Source organism: Littorina saxatilis, linkage group LG5 (assembly GCF_037325665.1).
Source record: "Littorina saxatilis isolate snail1 linkage group LG5, US_GU_Lsax_2.0, whole genome shotgun sequence".
NCBI lineage: Eukaryota > Metazoa > Mollusca > Gastropoda > Littorinimorpha > Littorinidae > Littorina > Littorina saxatilis.
In genome coordinates this window covers 21,416,389-21,438,592 of record NC_090249.1, presented here as the reverse complement: position 1 = coordinate 21,438,592, position 22,204 = coordinate 21,416,389, and the positions used below count along the sequence as shown (strand labels likewise).

At 41.2% G+C, this 22,204-nt stretch overlaps 1 protein-coding gene across 1 annotated transcript; it reads left to right on the top strand.

Moving 5' to 3' along the window:
• The first annotated feature begins 1,103 nt into the window (after window positions 1–1,103).
• On the top strand, window positions 1,104–16,181 carry LOC138966543 (digestive cysteine proteinase 1-like). Its single transcript, XM_070338814.1, has 10 exons — window positions 1,104–1,239; window positions 4,534–4,692; window positions 5,562–5,734; window positions 6,194–6,431; window positions 8,574–8,766; window positions 10,276–10,481; window positions 11,721–11,812; window positions 12,413–12,574; window positions 12,879–13,068; window positions 14,697–16,181. The coding sequence occupies exons 1-10, from the start codon at window positions 1,197–1,199 to the stop codon at window positions 14,882–14,884; spliced, it is 1,644 nt and encodes a 547-aa protein (XP_070194915.1). The 5' UTR covers window positions 1,104–1,196; the 3' UTR covers window positions 14,885–16,181.
• Window positions 16,182–22,204: the final 6,023 nt, after the last annotated feature.

The following is a 22,204-nucleotide window of genomic DNA, read 5'->3' as shown; positions in this document are numbered from 1 at the left end:
CAGATGTTCATATCTCCATCGCAATTCGCTTTAAAAGATCCCATATCAATGAATTAAACTTTGTCAGGGCGACAAATGTTTGATGAATGCTACATTCCAACAGCTATTCTCCTGAATGCTACTCATCAAGATAAAAAGTCAAAATGAACGTCTTTGTGTAGATCTTTGCTGTGAGACAATCATTCCGATCAAAAGGCAATTTATTTCACTGCAAAAAAAACAAAAAACTGAAATTATAAAAAGATGATCAACAGTGTAGATTCCATTCTTTTTGCTGATCGGAAAAGGCACACTTTGAAATTTCGTATCAGCTTCTTTATTCAAAAGTCTCGTTGTATGTAATCAGTGTACGTTAATTTCTGCAAAAGTATACTAGCTCATATTTTATGTTTCTATATATGTTCTGAGAGTGTGTTTTTATGTGATGTTATTCCCCCGAAATCGGCGTATGCTGCCTAAATGGCGGGGTAAAAACGGTCATACACGTAAAAATCCACTCGTGCTAAAAACATGAGTGAACGTGGGAGTCTAAGCCCATGAACGAAGAAAGAAAGAAATGTGATGTTATTTCGTACAAGAGCTACCATTTTTTCTCTCCTGTTTGTTGCATTCAGAAAATAAAGTTTTATTGAGTTGAATTGAGTATACAGCATGCACGTGGCCAATTAACTGCATGACTCGTCAGGTGATAAACTGTGTGCACGTGCGCAGAAATGGCATCCAGTGTTGGCAATTCTTTTCCAGATTTCTAGTCACTTCAAGTTTCTAACGTTCGTTTGTTGTTGTTGTTTTTTATGCTCGGAACAATACCGTCCTACAGTCCTACCAGTGTGTGTGTGTGTGTGTGTGTCAAGAGAGAGAGAGAGTGAGAGATTTAACTAATTGACACACTGACGATCCTCAGTGGTGTAGACTACGTACGTCAAGTCAAAAAGTATTTATTGCAATGGAGTTGCCAGTGCAGTAGTCATTTGGGCATCCAAAGGTGAAAGTAACATGAGTAAGTAATTGTGACTCGGCGTAATTTGAGTGCACTTATGCAAAATCAGCGAAAATACGCGGTCTTGTGCGTAACACACGATGTTTGCTCTTTAAAAGTCATGTGACGCACACATTGAATCACGTGCAAGGATGTCACGTGACTGCTATTACTACTATTTTTAGGAGAGCGTTCATGTGATCGGCTCAATCGAAAGATGGCAGCTATGATTCTGACTGCGTCCTTTGTGCTTCTTAGTGGTAAGTTTGCCTATTTTATTTGTGTGAAATGAGACAAGTTGACACAAAATGTGCAGTTCACTAATCAATAAGCATGTTTCAAATGAGGAATTCCTCAGATTTCGCACTGATCTTTGCACAACTCAGAACTTCCTAGTTGCAACCGCCCACATTTCCGTTTAGTGTGCAGGAGCTCTTACCAGCACCCTCGTGAGATATCTTTTTAATTGTCGTTTCTAGATAGTAAAATATGCGCTGAAAACGGTCAGCTATCTGGCCACCTCGAAATAATGTCCCTGGTACCCTTTTAACGCTCCTGAAGCACCCCGGGTGACAATCTCGGGTCGCAACAGAGTGTACCCCATACCCGCCCAGTGCCGCCCAGAGCCTTAACCGTTGAAAATAGGAAGACAAGTATTGAACAAGAAAGATGCACAACAACCATGTGTACAATATTTGTTCTCACATTTGTATAAAAATATTGATGACCTTGGAATTGATAGGCTATTTTTAGATTTCTGACAAAAAATCGCAAAAAACATGACAAATTGTCTTTTTTCTAGCCTAAACTATGAAAGATTTAAAGACAAGTATTGAAGACAAAAGATACAATGGAATATTGGCTACAACATCTGTTCTCATTGTTGTACACAATTGTTGGTTGTTATTGCATTGTTTTAGTTTTTGTGGATTTCACAAAGTGTACCGATTAAACGGCAAGGCGTGTCATTCGTCCGAAATTCGTTCAATCGTTTAAGATAGGAAGATAGTTATTGAACAAAAAAGATGCAAAACAACAATGTAGACAATATTTCTTCTCACACTTATATCAAAATATTGATGCCTAAGGAATAAATGCGCCATTTTTAGATTACTGACAAAAATCGCCAAAAACATGACAAATTGTCTTTTTTCTAGGCGAAACTATGAAAAATTCAAAGACAAGTATTGAAGACAAAAGATACAAAGGGATATCGGCAACAACATCTGCTCTCATTGTTGTACAAAATAGTTGGTTGTTATTTAATGGTTTCCGTTTTTGTGGATTTTACATGGTGTATTGATTAAACGGCAACCCGTGTCATTCGTCCGAATTTCTTTGATGCTGCGCCTAAACGATTGAAAATGGAACAATACATGTAGTATGTGAAGAGATAATGCGTACATTATTATTTTAAGCATCTTTTGTTATCATACATATACATCAAAATCGTGACAGGTCTTGGTATAAATGTTACAGTTTGTGATTTGTTCGCAAATTTCGAAAAGTTACGGAAATGTGTACTCAGAAAAGTGAATGAAAATCCAGGACAATATTTCCAACATCCTCGTTGGGGCCCCAAAACACTGTAATGGGTGGGTCCTATTATGGTGCAAAAATACAGATAGTTAGTAGTTGATAACGTCAAATGACACAGTCATGATTACTCAAACCTCATCATCGCTCTCAGCAAACGTGTCAAAGTCAACCTCCTCCTCTTCTTCACAACCACCATTGGCCAGAAGATCAATCAGCGACACAGGTAGGATAGGTTTGAGGGACCACATGGGTTCCAGCACACCGTCGGCATTTTTACTCTATCCCTGCCCCTGGTCGTAGGGTTTGGGCCTCTCCAGAATGCTTTCACGAGCACGCTTGTACAGGGCAACGCGGTGGTTTACAGATACCTTGCTGGGAAAGGAAACTCACGGACTTTTCCCCAGAACTGTCCTAGCGATGTGAAAAGTAACTGACAGGGACCACTTGGAGGGCCTTGGACACTAAATCATTTTTTTATCTTGGAATCTCATTCAATCTTGTATGTAAAAATTCTCGTTGTGTAACTTTTACACCATGACCTGGCACGATTTTGATGAGTATATACTAACAAAAGATGCCTAAAATCATAATGTACGCATTATCTGTTCACATACTACATGTATTATTTCATTTTTGATCGTTTAGGCGCAGCATGAGCAAACATCGGACGAATGACACGCGTTGCCGTTAATTGGTACGCTTTGTGAAATCCACAACAATTAACATAATGCAATAACAATCAACACTTTTGTACAACAATGAGAACAGATGTTGTTGCCAATATCCCATTGTATCTTTTGTCTTCAATACTTGTCTTTGAATCTTTCATAGTTTAGGCTATAAAAAAGACAATTTGTCATGTTTTTTGCGATTTTTTGTCAGGTCAGAAATCTAAAAATAGCCTATCTATTCAAAGGTCATCAATAATTTTATATAAACCTGAGAAGAAATATTGTTCACATTGTTGTTGGGCATCTTTTTTGTTCAATAACTGTCTTCCTATCTTCAACGGTTGAACAAAATTCGGACGAATGACACGCGTTGCCGTTTAATCGGTATGCTTTGTGAAATCAACAAAAACTAACATAATGCAATAACAATCAACAATTGTGTACAACAATGAGAACAGATGTTGTTGCCAATATCTCATTGTATCTTTTGTCTTCAATACTTGTCTTTAAATCTTTCATAGTTTAGGCTAGATAAAAGACAATTTGTCATGTTGTTTGTGATTTGTTTGTCAGAAATCTAAAAATAGCCTATCAATTCCAAGGTCATCAATATTTTTATACAAATGTGAGAACCAATATTGTACACATGGTTGTTGTGCATCTTTCTTGTTCAATACTTGTCTTCCTATCTTTAACGGTTAAGGCTTTGGGCGGGAATGGGGTATACTCTCTGTTGCGACCCGAGATTGCCACCCGGGGTGCCTCAGGAGCGTTAAAAGGGTACCGTATACCAGGAACATTATTTCGAGGTGGCCAGATAGTTGACCGTTTTCAGCGCATATTTTACTATCTAGAAACGACAATTAAAAAGATATCTCACGTGGGTACTGGTAATTAGAGCTTCTCCACACCGGACTATACTGTCCGGTTACATACATGTATGTATTCATGTTCTCCCCATAGAAATAGGCTAGCGCACACACACACACACACACACACACACACATGATTACTTGTAATGATTCCAAGTTTACATTGTGCTTAGCGATTGTATAGATCTATGAGAAGTCATAATTGTAACTGTTAGTGTTACTGTTAGTGTTAGGTTAATTGTGCATGAAAAGTTAATTAATTCAAATAATACAGGCTGAGAACAAATGTAGTAAACTGCGAATTCCAAAGCTCATGCAGTATCATGCAGACTAAGTTGTGAAGGTCGAGCTCATGCGGTTGTCAAAAATATATGGTTATAACTTATATTAAAATTATTTTGAATTATTTTTCCTCAAAAGACCACAGAATTTCTTGTCACTGATTTTTAATTTGCTTCTTTTTTTCATACAGCCTTGGCATCCGGCCATGTGATGCCAGATGCCCCACCCAAATTCAGTACAACGTATGAGGTGCAAGGCACATTGAGACTTCCCTATGCAGAAATTGTGGAGCCCTTCCACGTGTGGTATGATGAAGGCAACAAACGCAGCCGCATTGACTACTACAATGGTAAGGTTATATCAGCTGATAACAAAAGTGTCAATCTTTCATGCCATGCAGCCTATATAAGCTTATAAGCTTTGACTTTGTATGGTGATGTTATCTTTTTAAGGCTACCACTTATCAATACATGTATCATGTAATGAAAAGTTCCTGCTGACATGGTAAATAAAGAAGGTTAAATATACAGTGTTTTCAGGTTGTTGTTTTTATTTTATTTTTGTTTCTTTGTTTGTTTGCATGCCAGTCATTGTGTTATAAGTATAATTATGTGTTTTGCTTGATTTGTCAGTGACACTGACAAAAAGGGACAAGAGATATTCTCTGGTTGACTGCCTATTGTCTTTACACCCCCGGTATAGGGGTGTGTATAGGTTTCGGTCGATGTGTTTGTTTGTTTGTTTGTGTGTTTGTGTTCGCATATAGATCTCAAGAATGAACGGACCGATCGTCACCAAACTTGGTGAACAGGTTCTATACATTCCTGAGACGGTCCTTACAAAAATTGGGACCAGTCAAACACACGGTTAGGGAGTTATTGGTGGATTAAGATTCTACAAGGACTTATAGAGAAACATATTCATGGTCAAAGGGAAATAACCTTCTCAGTTGGTGGCAGTGAGAATGGGTGCAGTGAGAATGGTTATTTCCCTTTGACCAACGGGGGTGTTTTTCCTACCTCGAAGGAATTTCTTGTTTAACTATGGCTTAAGGTTTAAGCTTTGTTGTTGTCCATGTTAATACACCTTGATTTTTTTAATCTAGGCTCCTGGCTTTTTTGGTTTCTTGTTTTTTGAGTTTTTGTGTGTGTTTCGTTTTGTTTGTTTGTTTCTGTGTATGCACTCATAAATCTTGGATTGTCCCATGTTCACCGACAGGGCTGGTGAAAAGCATTCAGCGTGGTGACACTGGTGACTTTGGTGCCTCTTACAAGCTGGCCTTCATGACCAACTACGAGGTGACCAACCAGCTGTCCTGCTTCGGTATGAACGGCTCCAGTGATGCTCCTGTTGCAGTCCAGACCATCTTCCCTGACACCACCAACTTTAATGTAAGCTGGTAATTGTATGATGTCATGAGTGTGTGTGTTATTTTTGTTCCATATTCAACAGGACAGTGATTTGTCCGGTAGTTTTTTTGCTTCTGTTGCAGAGGTGTACATATCTAGTTGAATAGTCACAGCAAAATAGGTACACATATTAACAATTGCTATTCAATTTCCATCTGTCTTCATGAGAGCGCACTTAGTATCACCTGCTCTGCTCTATTCAACTTCTTCTTGGCATTGTAAATTAACTCTTACTCAACTCTTGTTTGAACTCGTAGTCAAGAAAATATATTGAAATACAAGATAATGCTAATCTGTCATTGAGGATGAACTCATCTTACTTCTTCTTCTTCTTCTGCGTTCGATGTTGATGGCCGTGCTAAATCCTCAGACCAGTGGCTGCCAGGAAGTCCGCAGTGAACTCATCTTACAATTCATGGTCTTTCTGGACATTTTTTCCAGTACAAGGGCGACACAACGCTGAACGGAGTCATGTGCAGCATGTATCAACAAGTGATCGTCAGCGGCCAGAAGACGAGCACCTACACCCTGTGGGTGGACAAGAGCAGCGGTAGCCCTGTGCGATACGAGATGATGGGCTATGACTCCCTCATCGGCTCCCACTTTGACAAGTACATTCTGGACTATGAAGGGTACAAGGGGGACATCACCATTCCTGTCACCACCTTTGACAATCAGAGTAAGGGGGAAAATAGTAATAATAATAATAATCATAATAATGACAGCTTGTATAGCGCCAACCACAGGAATCTATGCTCTCCGCGCTTTACATAATAACTATGAATAAAAACATACTATTTGAACATCAAATACATATATATACAATATAGCAAAATAATGTATCAATAAACTTACAACAACACATAAGCCACTTATGGACAATACTATTCAAATACACAAACATCCACTTTGGGACAATACCATGCATATACTCAATGCACAATAAGTCATGTACAATCAACATTGATGTTTATCAATCTGAGAAAGAAAAAAAAATATTCCAAAATGAAGACTCGAAAATTCCTTGTTTGCATGTGACTTTCAGGCAATCAAGAGACTCTTAGTAATGAGTAATGTCAGGCCGGACAGATCCAAGGCCATGCATGGACTAAACAAATTAATGTTGAGGTTTTCTTGGAAGTCATTGAAGCTATACAGTAGTCCCTTCCATTTCCGGCCCTTTCGTGGGCGTGAACCTACCCGGAGCGGCCAGCTTTCCCATGACTAATGAGTTTTCCTTCTATAATTGACTCTTAATGGCCGTTAACCTGTCTGACGCGGTCAACGGTCACTGATTTTTGCCCTAAGGTGCCCCTCTTACTCGACAGGAGCGGCCACTTAACGGCCACTTGTCACTTTCGCGGGCGAGCGCCTGTGGTGTGTGTGTGTGTGTTGTGTGCACAGACGGCACAGCACGAGCAGACGACATGAATACTTACGCATGCGCAAACTGTAAATACAGACATGCGCATACATGTACATTTACGGCAGTCACTTCCGGATCGATCACAGCTGATGTGAGTTTGAAACACTTGTTTATCTGACACTCAAATACATATATAATAATCCAAACAACACACATAGAAACATACGAAACAATAGCTTAGCCAGGACGATCGAGTTAAACACGCAAATAATTAAGATGTATAAACGAAAGCAAAACTAACAGAGACAATGAATCGGCGGCTCGTGGATGATCGCTTTCTTTTCTTCATGAAAACTTGATCGTGTTTTTTGGGGTTTTTTGGAGGAGGAGGGGGCCTGTAATGAACGGCCACCTGATATTTGCGGTCACCTTTGCAATGACTAATGGGTGACCGGATATGGCAGGTACTACTGTACCTTTGAAACTTGACACACTGCTAGGTTTTGATGACCTACAGTCATGACGCAAGTTTGGTTGGCCTTCATCAAATTTCCAATGAGTGTCAGAATACAGTGGAACCCCCTTTTAACCCTTAGGCTGGTTGTCACGATATATGTCGCGCTACTTTACGTATACTGTCACCTGGTTGTCACGATATATGTCGCGCTACTTTACGTATACTGTCACCTGGTTGTCACGATATATGTCGCGCTACTTTACGTATACTGTTACCTGGTTGTCACGATATATGTCGCGCTACTTTACGTATACTGTCACCTGGTTGTCACGATATATGTCGCGCTACTTTACGTATACTGTCACCTGGTTGTCACGATATATGTCACGCTACTTTACATATACTGTCACCTGGTTGTCACGACATATGTCGCGCTACTTTACGTATACTGTCACCTGGTTGTCACGATATATGTCACGCTACTTTACATATACTGTCACCTGGTTGTCACGACATATGTCGCGCTACTTTACGTATACTGTCACCTGGTTGTCACGATATATGTCACGCTACTTTACATATACTGTTACCTGGTTGTCACGATATATGTCGCGCTACTTTACGTATACTGTTACCTGGTTGTCACGATATATGTTGCGCTACTGGCTGAGTCTGTTGGGTCGGTTCCGATTACCTCCCATGGATGCAAAAACCTATATGACCGTTTTTCTTTATTTTTCTCTCTGTTAATTCACCAGTGGCTATGTAACATGTGTTACAGAATTGCACCAGTGTAAGGGTTAAGACCCCCCGATTTAAGACTTCCTCCTTTTTAAGACCTTGTTTTCTCAGACTTTCTGTTCTAAACCTTCGTAAAATTACCCCCATTTTGAGACTCCCTCCTTTTTAAGACCTGAATTTTTCAGATTTGTTGAGGTCTTAAAATAGGGGTTCCACTGTACTCACATTCTTCTTCACACTTTCTTTTCTCATTGCAGACATCACCTGCTCAGGTTTCCCCGGGCCCGGTGCAGAGCACAGAATCACGCTGAACCCCATGCACGAGTTTATCCACAGGGACGACAGCCACACTGACATCCTCTTCAAACGCTTCAAGAACGCGCATGGCAAGGTGTATGACAGCGATGCGGAACACCAGAACAGACAGCATGTGTTCAGACAGAATCTCAGGTGAGAGATGAACATCTGTGGAAAAGCAGTGAATAGTCATGACAACTAGCATGTGTTTATATGAAATGTGTATGACAGCGATGCAGAACAGCAGAACAGACAGCATGTGTTTAGACAGAATCTCAGGTGAGAGTTGAACATTTGTGGAAAAGCAGAGAATAGTCATGACAACTAGCATGTGTTTAGGCCTAAAAAAAAAATAGGTGTGGTTACGGTAACCCGACCTACCCTATTTTTAGGGGCCGACCCTATAACTTTTTATTACATTTGTCAAAAAAACAAAAAACACACAAGAAAACGAGTGCAGAAAACGCTATGAAAGCGAAAGCGCCCGAGTCGCACACTTATTTCCCTGTCAAGTAGGTTTAATTTGTACACATTAGAAAAAAAAGTTTTAAAAAAAAAGTGATTGCCTACCTTCCTACCCTATTTTGGGGGGCTATGTTACCGTAACCACACCTATTATTTTTTTTGGCCTTATGTGAAAGGTGTATGACAGCAAAGGGGAACACCAGACAGACAGCATGTGTTCAGACAGAATCTCAGGTGAGAGATGAACATTTGTGGAAAAGCAGAGAATAGTCATGACAACTAGCATGTGTTTATATGAAATGTGAATGACAGCGATGCAGAACACCAGAACAGACAGCAAGTGTTCAGACAGAATCTCAGGTGAGAGATGAACATTTGTGGAAAAGCAGAGAATAGTCATGACAACTAGCATGTGTTTATATGAAATGTGTATGACAGCGATGCAGAACACCAGAACAGACAGCATGTGTTCAGACAGAATCTCAGGTGAGAGATGAACATCTGTGGAAAAGCAGTGAATAGTCATGACAACTAGCATGTGTTTATATGAAATGTGTATGACAGCGATGCAGAACACCAGAACAGACAGCAAGTGTTCAGACAGAATCTCAGGTGAGAGATGAACATTTGTGGAAAAGCAGAGAATAGTCATGACAACTAGCATGTGTTTATATGAAATGTGTATGACAGCGATGCAGAACACCAGAACAGACAGCATGTGTTCAGACAGAATCTCAGGTGAGAGATGAACATCTGTGGAAAAGCAGTGAATAGTCATGACAACTAGCATGTGTTTATATGAAATGTGTATGACAGCGATGCAGAACAGCAGAACAGACAGCATGTGTTCAGACAGAATCTCAGGTGAGAGATGAACATTTGTGGAAAAGCAGTGAATAGTCATGACAACTAGCATGTGTTTATATGAAATGTGTATGACAGCGATGCAGAACAGCAGAACAGACAGCATGTGTTTAGACAGAATCTCAGGTGAGAGTTGAACATCTGTGGAGAAGCAGAGAGAACCCTAGGCATGACAACTAGCATGTTTTACTGAATTACCCATATTTGTTTTGTGGGCAAATGTTCCTGAACTGCTGCACTTAATCAGAGAAGCAAACCAACGAGAGACGTATAGCTTTATCTGATTCATCCTTTGAATTGTGTGGATTTTATCAAAGATTTTCTTTTATACAGGTACATCAACTCCAAGAACCGCGCGGGACTGACGTACACCATGGCTGTCAATCACCTGGCCGACAGAACTGGGGCGGAGCTGAAGATGCTGCGAGGATTCCGTCGCACCAAGAATTATAAGGATGGCGTTGTCGGCCTTCCCTTCAACAAGACAGAGTTTGCCAAGAAGGCGCCCATGCCAGATCAGAAAGACTGGAGGCTGTTTGGTAAGGATGTCTGTTTTTGTGTGTGCTAAGTATGGTGATATTAAACATTTAGATTTGTTGACAGGAATTGCCTTCACATTGTTGATATTATTATTATTATTATTATTATTATTATTGTGATCATTTTTATGCGCCTAATCTAGATATAGCCCTAGGCGCTTACATATTAATTTCTGCCGTTTGAAATGGAATTTTTTACAGACAGACAGACAAACAGACATTTTTTACACACAATATATAACGCATTCACATCGGCCAGTAAAGCTCAGTAGCCTATTAGGCGAGCATTCACCTTTCACGGCCTTTATTCCAAGTCAAACGGGTATTTGGTGGACATTTTTATCTATGCCTATACAATTTTGCCAGGAAAGACCCTTTTGTCAATCGTGGGATCTTTAACGTGCACACCCCAATGTAGTGTACACGAAGGGACCTCGGTTTTTCGTCTCATCTTGAACCCACCACCTAGGTTAGGAAAGGGGGGAGTAAATTGCGGCCTGACCCAGGGTCGAACACGCAACCTCTCGCTTCCGAGCGCAAGTGCGTTACCACTCGTCCACCCAGTCCCTACAGTGGAACCCCCTTTTTAAGACCCCCCAATTTAAGACTCCCTCCCGTGTAAGACCCTGTTTTCTCAGATTTTCTGTTCATAACCTGTGTAAATGTACCCCCATTTTAAGACTTCCTCTTGTTTAAGACCTGATTTTTTCAGATTTGTGAAGGTCTAAAAAGGGGGGTTTCACTGTAGCATTAAACATTTAGATTTGTTGACAAGAATTGCATTCATATTGTTGATAAAGTCACATTGTGAAGCATGATGTAGTGGCTGTGTTAACGGTTTTGGTTCTCCTATCAGCATATTTTTGAAAAATAAATCAAAGACTGTTTTGTGCGTATGTAAATGAGAGCACAGATTTCTTTGTCCTTGCCTACTTTAGTCCTTTTGAACTGATTGTGACACAGCCATCAACAAGTCTCAGTCCAGTAATATATGAACATTTCATGTCGTAGTGTGTGATGGAATATTTTCTTCTGTGTGATACAAAAATAACCATGCAAAGCCAAGTTTTCTACTAATTTGGTCAACAATGTAAATCTTTAATCGAGAGCCTTTGTAAGAATCTTGGATAAAGGTAAAGTAAGGGGTGATATGGATAATACTGAAACTTTACAAATTATGTATGATATGTGTAGTTCTTCGCTTTATTTTCATGTTTGTGATATTTTCTACACACACAGGGGCCGTGACACCTGTAAAGGACCAAGCTGTGTGCGGTTCCTGCTGGAGTTTCGGTACCACTGGAACCATCGAGGGTGCCTACTTCTTGAAGGTCAGCTATTGGGACCATTGTCTGCACTTCGCATGTAATCTATAGATTTATAAGCCATGATGCTGGCAGTTTGTGTGTCAGATTGTCTGCAGCCTTCTTGTGAACTGTAGATTTGTAAACCATGATGCTGGAATTTTGTGTGTCAGAATTGTTTAAAGTTTTCTGGTGATCCATAGAATTGTTAGTCATATGGATAACATTTTGTGAGCAGTCTTTCCATGAAGACCATGTTAATGGGAGATAACCCATGGCAGCTTCGTGCGATTTGATAATTTTGTCCATTGAAATTGGGGTTGTAGTTTAAAGAAAACATTTTAGTTTTTATGCTCTGATGTTTTCAGATTTTAATTTTTGCAGGTCCATACTGGTCTTTAATGTGTTAAGTAATAAAAGCAGTAAACGTTTACTAATTGCTGCCCTTCTGGGGCAACACACCTGATTATAATACTTAAAAGGTTTTTTCACTTCTCAATGTGTTTGTGTGTGTGTGTGTTATAATTTTTGTATCATTTTAGATTTATTGAATGTCTCTCTGTGTGCGCGGTTTAATCAGTGTGGTTGTTTAAGCAGACATGTTGATTTTCTGTTCTGTTGTTCCAGACAGGAAAGCTGGTGCGGCTATCTCAGCAGGAGCTGATGGACTGTTCGTGGGGAGAGGGCAACAACGCCTGTGATGGTGGGGAGGATTTCCGCGCCTACAACTACATCATGAAGAAAGGAGGCATCACCACCGACGACCAGTATGGACAGTATTTGGCTGTGGTCAGTGTCCTTCTTTGCCTTGAGCATGGACTTTTATTTTCTTTTTTCTTGTGTATGGACAGGGTATAGAGGTTGGAGAGATAGCATGGCTGTTGTGTTGAAAAACATTTTCAACATGAGATTCAAAGCTCTTTTGTTTAAAAAAGAATTTGAGATGCAAGGGTGTACATATACATGTGTCAGCGTGGTTCATTATTTGAATATTTGAGAGAGCCATAGTTCTCTATCTTTCTGTACAAAGGCGAAACAACTCTTTAGCTGCCAACCTTCAGTATGCTTTTGACTTTTTGATTTTTAATTTCAGGACGGCAAGTGCCACCAGGACAGTGTGACGCCAGTGGTACAGCTCTCAGGCTACGTCAACGTGACGGCATACGATCAGAATGCGCTAAAAATGGCCCTGGCCTTCAAAGGACCCGTCTCTGTTGCCATCGATGCTTCCCACAAGTCCCTGTCTTTCTACGCTAACGGGGTCTACTATGAGCCTGCATGTGGTGAGTGTCTGTCAGTTTGGTATTCTGGAAGATGGGTGATTTGGGTGTGCTGTGTACATTTTTCAAATGGCCATTGTTCTTACACAGGCATTTGGGGTAGGGTGTGGGGCTGAACATGGTATAAGCCAGGGCAAAGGATGGATCTGTTCAGAATTCTAAGTACATGTAATGATGAGAGGTTGGAGATATGGTGTTGTGCTCTTTATACAGCAGTCCCTCCCATGAACGGACACCCTTGGGCCATAGCAAAACTGTCCGTACATTGCAGATGTCCGGTCACGGGAGGGGTGACCACACCACCCCCTCCCCCATATCACACAGAGACACACAAACAACAGGATTGAGTCTATGCTAATCACTTCTTGTGGCTACTAAACAATAACAATAAACTCCTAATACTTCTTTAAACGTTCTGTAAAAAGGATTTGTATGAAAAGTGTTGAAAAGAAGAGATAAAATAAATCCTCAAGGCAGTGAACACACTCACCATGCACTGACATACGAAAGCAGCCACACAAACACAGCACAGAGGAGCGTGTGCAGATGCTTTGCAAGAATAAGCTTGAAAACCAGTTTGAATAAATAGCAGCAGATAGAGCTGCATGTCATAATCAAGTAATTTATTTGTTTCTTGTCTGGCTTTATTGACTGCATGCCGATCATGTGGCATGGCAGTGACTTTTCACTCTTCAGTCGGAAATACACTGTACATAACACAACTCCTACTCTCCCTCACTAATGCCTACCCCAAGCCGTGACAACTGATGCTTGGAAATTGTGTGGAAGAGTACACCTCTCTATTTCTCTCCAATGCTCTTCCTGCTGACATATGCGGTGACACCGGACACCCCACAGAGTTTAGCCAGCTAACCCTCCACCCCCCCCCCCCCCTTTCTCTCTCTCACTCCCTCCAGCCATGTACTGTTGGGGGCTGTGGCCAGAGAGGCCAGCTGCACTGTTCACTCAGAGCAAAACCAGTTGACTGTGTCGTAACTTTTGACAAAGCAAGACAACTGAAGGGTTCATAGATTAGGCAACCGACTCACTGGTCAAGGCTGAGGGGAAACAAGAGTATCTTGTCAATGAAAGAGGTTACACACAGACACACGATGGGTACACGTGCACTCAAGTTATCAGTGACTGTCATCACACCATTGCGACTGTGATCTTTGTACCAAGAGCCGGACTGCTATGTTATCCATTTTGTTGTGGTGAAAATTTGACGATGGTCTGTCTGTACATTGGAGGTATGACCTGCTGTTGGGACCGAAAATGAGTGTCCGCGTCCACGTTTTGCAGGTGTCCGTTTAAGGGGGGGAAAATATAGAAGGAAAACACTCCGTGCCGAGCAAATGTGTCCGTACATGTCAGGTGTCCGCTCACGCCGGGGGCCGTACATTGCAGGGACTGCTGTACCACCAATCTTGATCTTACATTAATGAATCTTTAACAGTCATATTAGTGGTTGTTTAGGTGCTGTTATGTTTTCTCTTCTAAAACCTAATGTAGACATATCACAATAGCTGTATGTTCATAGCAGACATTCAGAACAAGGGGGCTTTCACAGACTCTAGTCTGACAGCTTTAGCAGCTCTAAATTTACTCATCTATTATCTCTTGGTGTGCAGGCAGCAAACCCGATGATCTTGACCATGCTGTGTTGGCCGTGGGCTACGGCACGATGAATGGTCAGGACTACTGGCTGGTCAAGAACTCATGGTCCACCTACTGGGGCAACGACGGCTACGTTCTTTTCTCCCTCAAGGACAACAACTGTGGTGTGGCCACCAGTCCTACCTACCCTCTTATCAAGTGAACAGACTGTGCAACATGAAACATTGCTGGTGTTTTCTTCGGCTTGATAGTGTCGTTTAGTTATGATTTTGATCCTTTGGTTACAGGCATTATTTTTTTATTTGTCAGAGTTTATATGTTTCATTCCAAATAAAGATGGGTGATGGCCCTGTTTGACTTTACTTTTTGGTATTCTTGTTACAGGCATTCTTTTTAAATTTATCAGGGTATGTGCAAATCAAAGAAATGTTTATCTCAGCTACCAAATAAAGCTTCCAAAGTGGCATCAGCTGTTCTTGATCACAAAACCTTTATACAAAGATTGATATTTTTCTTGCTTTATTCTATGTTCTTTTTTTTAAATTTGGGAATACAAAGTCTTAGTTACTACACACTTAGTGTATCTATATGTAGGTTAGTAAAATGTTGCAACCCCCCCTGGGGTTAGTTAGCAAAATATAAAATAACTCCAAAAATTCATGCTGTAATATTTGTATTGAAGTTTGTGTATGGTTTTGACAATGATTCCATTTTGCAGCTGTGCCATGTATTTGTGTCCTGTAAGCATGTGTGCCCTGTTTCTGTAAGAAAGCAGTTGAAGATGCAGTTTTCATATGAATGAATGTACATGTATACAGAAAGTTTTAGACAGCATCAGAAGTGCATAATACAAGACGTAATGAATGGATGTGAAATGAAAAGGAAAAAGAAAGTAACTTTTATGCAGGTGTACAAATACTCTGATGTATTTAATGAAAACGGAGAGAAATTTTTCATGCAAGAGGATGTAGCATTAAGTCTGTGCCAAACATGTTTTTTATTTTATTTGCCCTCTATCCTCAGCTGGACTTATGACGATAAAAAAAAATGTCCCTGTGTACTTTGGTATGGTTTGCCGTTTGGACACAGATTTTTTTCTGGTGTTTGCTTCATTTTGCCAAGAGTTTACAGCTTTGTTTTCAAGAGTCTCAGAATTCCACTGTTTACATGTATTACATGTATAGTGACTTTCAATGCATGTATTTGTGTTCTACACCAAAAGTGTCTCTTCCTCATAGTCAGGCATTGATGCATTCTGTTACTTTCCACTTCAGAGGTCATATTCATTGAATGGGCATTGTGAACTAGTATAGTCAATTCTGTCTGGAGAGTGACCATTTTGAATTTTAGTAAATATTCACATGTTGTTCTGACCTAGTTCTTTGAATATTTCATTCGTTTCCTTTTTGTTGATTGCTTGTTAAGTGTTTTGATACTCTAAGCTCAATGTGATTTCATATGTTTTAAAAAAAAAGACAAATAAAGGACAGTTTAATGTGTTTTGCTTTTATTGCACTATTATTTTAAGCTGGAACTTGAATGTCAACATGCAGTCTAGTTTGAATGGTTGATGTCATTGAGTATTAAGCTAGACAGGTTCATCGTGGTTGATATTATAAACATGCAAACAAAAAAAATTCTGACGGGCAGAATTTAAAACAAGTCGCGTAAGGCGAAAATACAACATTTAGTCAAGTAGCTGTCGAACTCACAGAATGAAACTGAACGCAATGCAACGCAGCAAGACCGTATACTCGTAGCATCGTCAGTCCACCGCTCATGGCAAAGGCAGTGAAATTGACAAGAAGAGCGGGGTAGTAGTTGCGCTGAGAAGGATAGCACGCTTTTCTGTACCTCTCTTCGTTTTAACTTTCTGAGCGTGTTTTCAATCCAAACATATCATATCTATATGTTTTTGGAATCAGGAACCGACAAGGAATAAGATGAAAGTGTTTTTAAATTGATTTGGACAATTTAATTTTGATAATAATTTTTATATATTTAATTTTCAGAGCTTGTTTTTAATCCAAATATAACATATTTATATGTTTTTGGAATCAGCAAATGATGGAGAATAAGATGAACGTAAATTTGGATAGTTTTATAAATAAAATTATTTTTTACAATTTTCAGATTTTTAATGACCAAAGTCATTAATTAAATTTTAAGCCACCAAGCTGAAATGCAATACCGAAGTCCGGGCTTCGTCGAACATTACTTGACCAAAATTTCAACCAATTTGGTTAAAAAATGAGGGTGTGACAGTGCCGCCTCAACTTTCACGAAAAGCCGGATATGACGTCATCAAAGACATTTATCAAAAAAATGAAAAAAACGTATGGGGATATCATACCCAGGAACTCTCATGTCAAATTTCATAAAGATCGTCCAGTAGTTTGGTCTGAATCGCTCTACACGCACGCACGCACACACACACACACACATACACACACACACACATACATACACCACGACCCTCGTCTCGATTCCCCCCTCTATGTTAAAACATTTAGTCATAACTTGACTAAATGTAAAAAATGCTATCAAAAACTTTATTTTATTATATATTGCAAGGGCTTTTGAGTTATTCAAGAGGAAAAACATTTATTTCAAATTCAGCTATCGGCTGTCTCAGTGTTTTGCCAGGAGAACATGCACCCATACCACAGTGATGATTAACTTTTGACAAGCGAGTGCTGGCAGCTTGGCATCGAAATATAAAAGCCCAGTTGTAATACAGTGGAAAAGGAGGCAGTCTTTGTAATACTGTGGAACCCCCCTTTTAAGACCTCCAAAAGTCTGAGAAAATCAGGTCTTAAAAAGGAGGGAGTCTTAAAAGGGGGGTTCCGCTGTAAAACGGATGTAAATTTACAGACTCTATGAAGAGAAAATCTTGTGAGAAAAGGTCTTAAATTGGGCAGGTCTTAAAAGGAGGGTTCCACTCAGTGTAGCTTGAATTGTAACTACTCCTACCATACAACACAGGGGCTACGTTTATGTGGTTTGACCATTTTTCATCTTAGCAAAGATATGGTACGTACCACTCCATTGTCTGAGAGAAACAAATTTCAGACAGGCACACACATACATGCGCTCTATTCCCAGTCTATCTGAATGCATTTAGTCAAAACTTGACTTACAAAAAACAAAAAAACCCAAGTCAAATCAGATATATCCCCCCACTCAGTCCCCACAACAACTCCACGGTACGGTTATGCCCCTGCCCCTCCCCCCCCCCCCCCCCAAAAAAAAAAATCCTCAACTTGGCGGGTTTATCTTGACTACTACTAATAATAATAACTGGACATTTTTAAGTGCCTAACCTATGGCTCTAGGCCCTTTACAAAAGAACATATACAGAATAGAACATATAATGTACACCCTACATAAAACAATTTACCATACGGACAAAAATCACCACATGTACTGTTCACATAATATTTATATATGCTATACTACCCCAGTTCCCAAGCAACAAACCGTCACAAGAAGACACACTCAAGAATGCAATACGTATTTGCATGTACGGTGTACTTCACAACCGTCCTCCGGCCTAACAGTCACTAAAGCAGCGAGGCTGTGTTGATGTTTGTTTAGGTGTCTTTACAAACTCCCCATGGAGCTCTTTCTAAGTCTCAGTAAACTTTGCTTCACAATGTAGGAAAGGGTAGTCATTTGCAATGATTTCTCATCGTGCCAAAGCAAACTTAATAGTATGCTGTTAGTAGAAGAAGGGATATAGCTACTCATTTATTGTGTAAATTTGTCGACGTTTGGTTATGTCCATTCAGTGTGAACTACGCAAATCGGCTACTCATGATCATCGGCAATCTACAGCCTGCATTATGCCTTTCGCTTGGAACCGGCGCGAACCAGCTTAGACTAGTCCCAGAAATCACTTATGGATCTACCTTCTGTCGGGATTTCTTTTCTACCATTCGCATGCACCCCTGGAGTCCTTCGGTCTGAAAATTCCGGGTGACCGACGGTGCCAAAATATGGCTGTAGGCTTAGCGTTTCTGGCAAAGAAGTTTTAGAATCGTGATTTGGTCATGAACTAAAACCCGTTGTGCTGTGTGTGGATTCACTGTAAAATTTCTATATCGGGAGAATACGATATTATATTGTCACAGTCTCATGATATGATAAGAACGAAGGCGCGGCAGGCCTGAGTCGCACCACATAAGGATTTAACTTGAAGACCCGCTGTTTCATTCAAACAAATACACAAACAAACGCGCATTTTCCCCATTTAGCCATTGTCATAGAACCAGTCCATTGAACTAATGGTAGCGCCCCCCCCCCCCCTGCACACACACCTCACAGGCTACACCATAATATCCACCCCACCTTAATTGCCCACACCAAGAAAATTCATAAGCAGCTTTGCTCTCTCTCGCCACCCCTTCCCGGCCTGCACCCCCCCCCCCCCCCCCCCGCATACCCCCTCCTCCTAATCCCATCCCATCGGCCCACACTCCCCTTGACAAACTCTCAACTATCAGAAATCTGCCATACACTAAGCCATGACTTTGAGCGCTAATCTTTTGATCCTGTCGGTGTCCGGGCAGGCAATCCACAATCCAAAGCCTGACGCACAATCAAGTGAAGCATTCACAAACATCATCACACACTGGCACGGTCAGCTTAAGACTGACATAACTTGGCCCTGTTACCATGCACTGTGGTGCCAACACGTGTACAGATCTCAGTTCGCAGATTTTCATGCCAGATTATAGCCAGAACAGAGTGCGTAATCTCTATACCAGGCGAAATCGCTTACAATTAAGTGTCAGTATTTGAGGTAATGCATGTACTGTAAAGACGTCAGCAACTTAGATTCTATGATTCTTAACATGTTATCGATCGTTTGTAGCTATTTGCCTGTTGTTGTTGTGTTGGTGTTTTCCCGGACATTGAATTTCTTGTTTTAAAACTGGCTATTTCTATACCAAAGCAGTCTGCGGATCACACTGAGTTGCAGGAAAAATGTGTTGACACCCATGTTATGAAGCAATGTTCTGTTATGATACACCCTGTATTTTAACAGGAAAGCAGGTACTGTACATGTATAGATTTTTCACTGCGGAGGGTGGCATGAACCTTAGCTGCTTTCTGAAAATCCAGATACAAATGTGACAGTAATTGTATTGGTGATATCATGCAATGGTATACATCAATGCCCACATCACACAAAGAATACACCAAAGCCCTGAAGCCGGTCGACCCGTCTCGTAAACTTAAGCTTATTACGAGCAGTGATATCAATCGAAAATCGGCTTTAACGAGCCTTTGAAGACACGCACTTGCCCACGACCTTAGATAAAGGGTGGCTGCGATCGACATCCCGAAGTTGGAATCTAAGTTAAGCTAAATGTGTCCCAAGACACACATTTTGTAGTCCTGGCATCCTGAAAGGCAGAGGCCCCAACCTACAGGTTTGCTTCCATACCAAAAACGCCTCCAGACACGGGAACTTGGGAGCAGAGGCAACAGCTCCGCTTGAACCTCAGAAACCAAATGTGCCTCCAGACACACAGATCCCTTAGACGGCCGAGGCTGTGGCCTCTAAGGTTCTCTTGTACCAAACCGCCTCCTGACTCTGCATCAGATTGCTTGCACTGGCATCTGCTTACATAGACCCACCGAGTGGTAGACACAGACGACATTTGGTAGCACTGACTGCCAGCTTCACGGTAATGCGTACCCCTAGCGCGGCTCGGCTTGGGTGGGAATGTTCTGAGCAAAACACTATGTGTTACTCCATACCCCCCGCCCTCCATGGAACTTCTTGACCCCAACAAATTGGGGGGGGGGGGGGGAGTTTGCCCAGTCGGTAGAGGCGCTGGCAAAACCGGTTGTTACTATCCAGTTCAGGCGCGATCGCGGCAGACTCCCTTATTTTTAAGGGAGGGAGAACTTGAGCTCCTGTCAGTCACTCCATTACACGCGTTCGGAATGCACGATATGCGAGTGCTCGATACGGTTATTTAAACACTTCCCTCGGCCTATGGAAACTTGACTCTGAGAGCCGAAGGCGCAGATATCAGCGTGGGTTCAACCCCCAAGTTCGGCGCGGGATGTGTGTACCAGAGTCAACTTTGTGCAGACTCTCCTCGGTGTCCGAACACCCCCGTGTGCACGCAAGCGCACGATAAAGATCCCAGGGTCACAGCGAAAGCCTGAGGCCTTGGAAACACGAATACATGCATGCAAAAATATGAAGCCCGGGTGTCCGTTCGGCCAACAGCCAATAAAGTAACCATTTCAGCACTGACCCAAGGCGACCCAACCCGTCCCAAGCCCATTTCAGGTCTCCTCTAGCAGCCGGCAGCCAGTTGTCTACATCCTCCCCCCCCCCCCCCCCCCCCGCATTTTTATTTTTTATTTTCATACAAAGCCGGGTTTTCCCGTGTAACATGCCCCTATTGGCTTTGCCGTGAGGGCGTAAAACTTACATTTTCTCTCACATCCCGAAGTAGCTTTGACTGAACACAGTTTTGAAATTTTGTTCAACAAAAGAATGAATTTTGGTTTGCAGGTTGAATTCTGGAAAGTCATAAACCACAACGGAGGTGTTCGTGGTGTGTTTGTGTGTGTTTTTTCTCTTTCTTTTCTTTGTTTGTTGGTGTTTTGTTGTTTGTTTCTTCTTCATAATGGTTAATACACATTCTACATTGCCTCCCTCCAAGGTTCGTTAACTAAGAAAGCTTCTTTTTTTGTGTGGGCTACAGCTCCCACTCACACAGTCGAAGTTCCCCGCCAGTCCTGAGACTTCACCGTGAATGGCCGTTTTCCACCCCGCTTCAAGCTAAACAAGTTTTTTAATTTTTTATTTGTTCAACGGAACGAGTTTATGTGTATATATTGATGGAACAACCTGCATTCCTCTCTTCATTGTTCTTGTATTTTTTTTTTCATGTACCCCCATGGGGTTTCTAGAAATAAAATTTGACTTGACTTGACTTTGACTTGCTTCTCATGAACACAGCCATTCTCCACTGTCGGTGTCAGTTGACTAAGACACCAAATTTAAGTTCTTCTGAGCCGGCCGCGTCAAATCCTCGGACACACTGACACTTGCTGTCTAATTTACTTTCAATAGATGTGTCGAGCCGTGCATCAGTAGAGTTGATGACATATATACATTATCCCCGAGTACGCTAGTACAAGGGTCCAGCAGATTTTAATTGTGTGTCTGTTTGTCTGTCTGTCTGTGTGTCTCGACTTAACAGCTTATTGCTGGGAAACTACTGGGCGCAGTTCGTTCAAAAGTTGATACACTAACTTGATAATAGGTCCGATTGATCGTATTAAAACTTCATAATGTTACCTGGGACCTAAATGCGAAATAAATCACAAAAACGACTCTTAACGGCGGGCGGATAGCTAGAACTGCGGTTCGGCTCATAGAACGGTGCAAGGTCTCGGCCAACCAAGACTATGGCATACTCGTAGCAAAGCCGCCGAATGGTACCGTAAACCAAGAATAGTGACGTAATTACGTCACGGTCGAAAGTCT

Coding starts and splice junctions, on each gene's coding strand:
- LOC138966543 (XM_070338814.1), top strand. CDS start 1,197: ATGGCAGCTATGATTCTGACTGCGTCCTTTGTGCTTCTTAGTG. Junction 11,813..12,412: donor AGGGTGCCTACTTCTTGAAG/GTCAGCTATTGG, acceptor CTGTTGTTCCAG/ACAGGAAAGCTGGTGCGGCT. Junction 13,069..14,696: donor CTACTATGAGCCTGCATGTG/GTGAGTGTCTGT, acceptor CTTGGTGTGCAG/GCAGCAAACCCGATGATCTT.